Raw genomic sequence first — 6,396 nt, 5'->3', positions numbered from 1 at the left:
CCAGCCCTAATGTCTATGAAATCTATGAAATCTATGACCCCATTCACAGCCTTTCTTCAGCTCTCTCCCAAAAGTCCTATCAACCATTGAGTGTCCTTTTGATTTCTAGCTTGCCAAATATGGCAATCTAACTGCCCAACTATAGGCTGGGGCCTGGAAGTAGGACTTTGTCTTGGAATTGCACCCGAAAATGTATAAGGAGACAATTAACGTACACCCACTCTATTGTTTTCCTCACATCATACATAATGAATTACCATTTTCAATTTGTGGAAAATGTCTACTATTAAAATGGTGTCTCACATAGAACAATTATATTGTGTATTTATTTGGACGAGTTCACCTGAACCATAAGATTACAATCTACTCATAGTCTACAGGCACAAATCTGTCAGACTTGCAACAGCCTTAGTGGTGAAACTCCAGATTCACACCAATGTAACTGAGAGGGGACTTTCAGAAATATTCCAGCATTACCCATGAAACTTCTATGATAGCTGACCAATTAGAAGAGCCTTATATTTTCTAAGCAATTTCTCCCTGTGTATTTTTCCCCTTCAAATAAAACAGTGTCAAACAATGTATTTCCTATTAGAAAAAATAGAACCTAGAAACCAGTCTTGTAGTTCCTCTGCAAGGAAAACCTCACCTGAAGTTTGACCCCTATTGACAAAGAGTCAAAACTCTGTCTCAAGCCCCTGGAATACAAATGATTAAGTTTGGAGGGGGGAAAGAAAAGAAAATAAGAAAGTGTGCTTTACTACATTTTTTCCAGCAATTTACTCAGAAAAAGGCTGCAATAAATACATTTACAACCCAATTTTTCTTAGGCCACTTTCTAAAGTTTCCTGTATATCCTCAGGAAAATGAGTACAATAGTAACAGGGAAAAACCTACCTGATGTAGCTTCAAGGACATCCTGATTGCAGGAGCAACAACCTTATGTAGTAGGTCCATGTCTGCAAACACCCATTCATCTTTTGCTGTTATTCGAAAATCTCCTTTGAATAGAGCATGGAGGCCATAAAGAAAGGAATCTAAACTGTAAAATAATGAAATTAGTTACCCCTAAAGCAGTTTTGAACTGAACCAGTAATTTCAAGCAACCTTCCATTTTTGGTAGTAATGGCAACTGATAGAGTATGTCAAAAGGTGAAAACTTTTCCCGCATTTGAGTTGGTGCACCTCAGTACAAATTCCTGTGTTATACAGATGTCAAAGATCATATGGTGCATTTCTGTTTAGAAGCCAAGCTTCTTGTATGAACAACTTTCTCCTGTATTGTGCTCTGCAAAAGGAGTGGCTACAAAATGAGAGTGGCATCTTAAGTGGAAAATAGCCTCAGTAATGCCAGTTAGAGTACCTGCAAAACTGCATACTGCAGATCAGGATCATTTACTGACCTTTGTAGTAAGTCCAGTATAAATAAATTTTAGTAGATTGTGTTTATGTAGAAGCTTAAGTACCTTGAGATTAAGGAACTTGTCAAGGTTATCTGAGAAAAGTTTTGCGCACACTTGCGGTGTTTTCCATCAAAATGGGGAGAACTGTGCTTTTAAAAGGAACTAGGTAGAAGCCTGTTGTTCAGATTGAATTTGGCTTGGAGCTTGACACTCAAAGCTAGATACATGAAGTCCAAATTCAGGCAGATCAAAAGTGAAGAAAAAAGCATTTGCGTAAGCCCCTGCAAAGCAAATTATTGAATTCAGCTATAAGGTTGGACAAAAATGCTTCCCTGAACTATGCAGCACATGTTTATTGTTTACCCAAAGTTTGTATTCTTAATTAAAATTATTTAACAGCCCTAATAATGCTATTTAGAAGAAGCTGGCCATGGTGTTTAAGAAACAGAATTAAACCTTGGGACATCTGGTGCAAACCCATAGTATATTGTTCAATCTACCTGACATGATTTTGTTCACTTTTACAAGGATGGATTTTTTTCACATTCTGTAGGCTCTTAGGAGAAAAAGCATTAAGATGTTAGAGATTCTTATTACCATCCAGGCTTTCTCTAGAGAATGTGTTCTCTCTCTACCTAATTGAGCTTTCTTAATTATTTTGGGAGAAGAAAAAATAAAAATTCTTATTTTAAAAAAAAAAAAAGACCAGAGATTAGGCAGCTGCCCAGCCTATCTTCAGCTGTGATACATTTCTAATTTTGCCTTTAGTGGATAGCGTAATTTGAAAATTATAATAGAGAGAAAGAAATAGAAAGAAACAGCTGGATACTAATTTTCTTTTTAAAGGTACGGTGTAATACAAGCCAGCTAATCAGGAGGCCAGACTATAAGGCATCGACCAGTTTCACCGCTGGGAATGTTATGACTATGCTGATTTTTTAACTTGTTTGCATTTATTAGTGTTTAGTAATAAAGTGCAGGATTTTCACCCTGAGTTAGTAAATTGGCCCAGCTTCTCAAAAGTACTTAAGGTCTTAATTTCCGTGGAAGCATAGCACCTAACTAATATTGAAAATCTGGGCCCAAAACCCTTTTAACTTTCCATCAGTACCACCCAGAAACTGCTAAGATATATATGACAACATCCTGATTAGAGTCTGGGAAGTCTGTGTAATACACCAGTTTAGATAAAAGATAATGATGTAGATCCACTGTAGTAAAATGCACCTATACATAAAACTGGTTAGAACTCAGAACTCACCCATTTGGACAAATATCCATCATGCAGCTGAATTCCCTTTGAGAATTTAAATCCTCTTTGCAAGATGAAAATTAAGAAAAGAACTCCTAACACTGACTCCACAGTACAGGTAAGACCACTGAATCTACAGTAGAAAGGTGCCTAGGAAGAAAGTTGGGCAGCAGGGGATACTAGTTTTTTCATCATTAGAGCTGCAATGTATGCTGCATCATCAATGTCCACAAGGAAGGCAACACAGCCAAAGCAGAACTGCCCTCCTCATCAAGAGTTCTCTGTGAAAACAACGGTTGTCTTTACACTAGACTTTTTTTCTGAAAAAACCTCCCAGTGTGCTAACTATGGCTCAGCTGCACTATTGAAGCAACATTGTAGACAGGGCTATGAGCAGCCATCAATATTTTAAATGCCATTGTCATTTTACACTGCTCAAGGCACATCTATATGGCAATTCTACACGGTGATGAGAGATGGCTTTGTCAATCTATTTGAGAGAACTAGCAAGACCCAATAAAAGTGTCACAGTGAAACTCAAGACCCTCTGCTCCCTCAAGAACATGTCACTTAGCATCTGAGCAGTTCATAGATCAGATCTGATACTTAACCCTACATTTCTGCAAAGAAGTCTATCCACCTGTGTGATGGAGAAAGCTCTCAAAGTCCATAATGATTGGGGGAAGTCTTTTTCTGCCGTCTTCCATGTACATTTATCAGCATCATGTGATATGCTGGATCAGAAAATGTTATTAGCTATGGGCCTACTCTCTTTCTATGAGCATTATATATTGCTCTCTGTAGTTTTTGTGCAAATATCTATGTGAGAAAACACACAACCCATACTTTCAGGTAGTCTTTGATGATTAGTTTGCATCACAATTAAACTATAGTTCATTGCTGGTTAACACTTTTGTTCCTTTTCTTTATGGAACTTCAGTGTTTCATGTTAGGCTAATTAACCACTTCCTCCCCTTCCTCCTCCTCCCCCCCAACAAAAAAAAAAACCCCAACAAAAATCCAAAACAAAAAAAACCCCCAAAACCCTGCAGGCATTACATTTAGACAATCTATGGCACCAATTAGGCATAACCAGTTATCAAATAGTAGCACGCACAATGTTTTACAATTGTGAGGGCAGGGTCTTCTACTGGCTATACACATTATACACATGCAATTCCTCTTCAGGCTCATGGAATTACACAAACACATCAGACCAGGATCCCTGACCTTGTTCTAGTGAGTGAAACAAGCTTATCTTCTACAGTATGTCTTCACTACATTCATGCTGTACTGCTCTCTTTCACTTAATCTCTCATTTAGAGCCTTACGAGAAAGCATATCAAACCAAGAGAAATCATAACGGCTATATGGTCTTAAAGATAGTTTGAATCACCTCCCAGGGCCAGACAAGAGGTGAAACATACTGGACATAGGGATGGTGACAGTGAGCTGACTGGGGCTCCCTGCTTTCTTCTCTGATGAGCCCTTGCCTCCATGAAGCTGCTTTAACTTGCACCATAAAAGCTCTAAAGACATACTGGAGCCTTGTTCTGTCATTCCTGTCTCCTGGCTCCATTATGATGTGCTACCAGGGGGAAGAAGGACACTGCAGTGCTGATGGATAATGGAGTAGGGTTCCATCTGTTAAGATCGATCTTGCTGTTAGTTAAGTTCTCTGTGTAAAATGTAAAAGTTAGAACACGTGGCTGGCCAGTAGGGGTTGCTCCTGCACTGGGCCACCCACCTCACTGCATCTGACCACCTTCCAGGCTCCGAGTACCTACCTAGGGGTACCTCATGTCTGGCTGACTCCCTTCCTGGAGCACACCCACTAGCCTGGGGGTACCCCTGCCAACATCCAAGATTTGGACTGATCTTGGGCTCTGTGCCCCATGTTCTTGAGGGTACTCGACCCACTTCAAGAACTTGGGGTGCTTCCCTCAATCTGAAGCACAAATAGTGATCTCCCTTAGTTAGCTGAACCAAGGGGACCCCAAGCATATTCTAGACCCACTCCCAATAAGTCTCCCACACTAGGTACAAAGGAGAACTTTACTGGTTACAAGGAATAGGTTTGGAACAGGGTACAGGGTACAGAAATATCAGAGAAATCCCATAGAGCAAACTGGCATGTCTGGGTAGCCTTTCATCACGCATCTGAGTTACTGCAAGCTATATATCTAGTTGGATATCAGGTAGCTTAATCATAAGTATCATCCAGAGGCAGGTGGAGATTCCCTCTGGAGGCAGGCAGTTCATCGATCACAAGGTTCAAAAGAGAGAGCAAGTCTCAGACTTTTCATCATGGCTACTGTCCCTTCTCTTAGGCAATCCTTAACTTATACAGATCTTAAAACAGGGCTGGGCAAAATGCATGGGGCCCACCAGGCCATTCTATCTGGCCCACGAGGCCCTTAAAAAATTTAGAAAATTAATATTTATCTGCCCTGGGCTGCCTGTCATGCAGCCCGTGATGGCTTGTCAAAACTCAGTAAGCAGCACTCTGCCCAAAATAACTGCCCGCCCCTATCTTATGACCTCATTTACCTGGTCCAATGAAGGCCAGCACCTGTTGGCTGCCAGCCAACCAATTTGAAATGCATCACTGGTTGCCAGGTAGACTGGCATTGCTCAGAACAATAGGGAGCCCAAGCCCCTCATCTTGGTATATGATACCAGTCATGTAGGCAGAGGTTTTCCTCCTCCCTCAGGAATGTATCCAGTTCAGGGTTACATGAAGAGATGGTATTCTGCCACAGAGCGTATAAGTACCCAAATATTCTAAAATTCAGCCCTGTGTATTGGCAATACTAGGACAGAGGATTTAAGTGGGGGGTTGTTTGCTTTTCACACACACACGCGCACACACACACACAAGCCTGACTCAATGAAAAATGACATTTACATTTGAGGGAACCAATGGTAAAGCAATGTCATTCTTCCAACTACACCGCCTATATATTTGATATGCTGCCTAATGACAATTTAAGATCATACGTGACTTGCATAGCAATGTTCTGCCGTGTTAATGAGTACATTTATTGTGCAGTCTAGTATTAATGTAGAGTTTGTACTGACATTTGCATGAATGGGTACACTGAAAAATTATTTACATATATTATATAAGAAGATTTCAAATCTTGTTTTACACATTAACATTTACTGATTAATAGATTAGAAGGAAATCATGTGTAATGAGTGCAAATTGATAGTTGACATACACAATGTAAACTTCAAATCTGATGAAACTGTGCACATCTCAAGACAACTCTCTGATCATTACCTCTGCATTATTATTTTTTGCTAAGGAGACAGATGCTTAGAGCTCCCCAAGATATGAAAGGGCTCATTCTACTAATGTTAGTCTAACTCATCTTTGCTAAAAATCAGTGAAAATACTCTATATTGACATCAACACAGCAGAAAACAGAATATAACTCAAAGACCACAGATTCTCCATCGTATCTGTTAAGTAGGGCTGTGTGAAGCTTCAGGTGCTGATTCGATTCGGAGGACATTCAGCCTGATTAGGTGGCTGAATCTCCGAATGCAAATCGAATCAGGAGACCAATTAAAAGGTTGGAATTGATTCAAAGCTCTCTGAATCTATTTGGAAAAGATTTGGAGAGCTTTAACGGTTTGGGCAGTCCCCACTGGCTGCAGCATGGAGCTGGACCCGGACTCCATGCTGGTAAGTGGGGGTGGGGAGGGGGAGGAAGGGAGGCTGGCGGAGGAGGG

The 6,396-nt window shown here is 40.4% G+C and overlaps 1 protein-coding gene across 1 annotated transcript in view; it reads right to left on the bottom strand.

Moving 5' to 3' along the window:
• The window catches only part of PCNX2 (pecanex homolog 2 (Drosophila)), a 328,028-nt gene that overhangs the window by 18,254 nt on the left and 303,378 nt on the right, over positions 1-6,396 (bottom strand). Inside the window, exon 30 of the mRNA XM_019527461.1 lies at positions 898-1,042. Coding sequence (XP_019383006.1) covers positions 898-1,042 — 145 coding nt within the window. The remainder of the gene's footprint in view (positions 1-897; positions 1,043-6,396) is intronic.

The sequence above is a fragment of the Gavialis gangeticus genome, unplaced genomic scaffold, assembly GCF_001723915.1.
Source record: "Gavialis gangeticus isolate Ggan-Ray unplaced genomic scaffold, GavGan_comp1, whole genome shotgun sequence".
NCBI lineage: Eukaryota > Metazoa > Chordata > Crocodylia > Gavialidae > Gavialis > Gavialis gangeticus.
The sequence above is the reverse complement of the archived record's forward strand: the minus strand, read 5'-3'. Positions and strand labels throughout refer to the sequence as shown.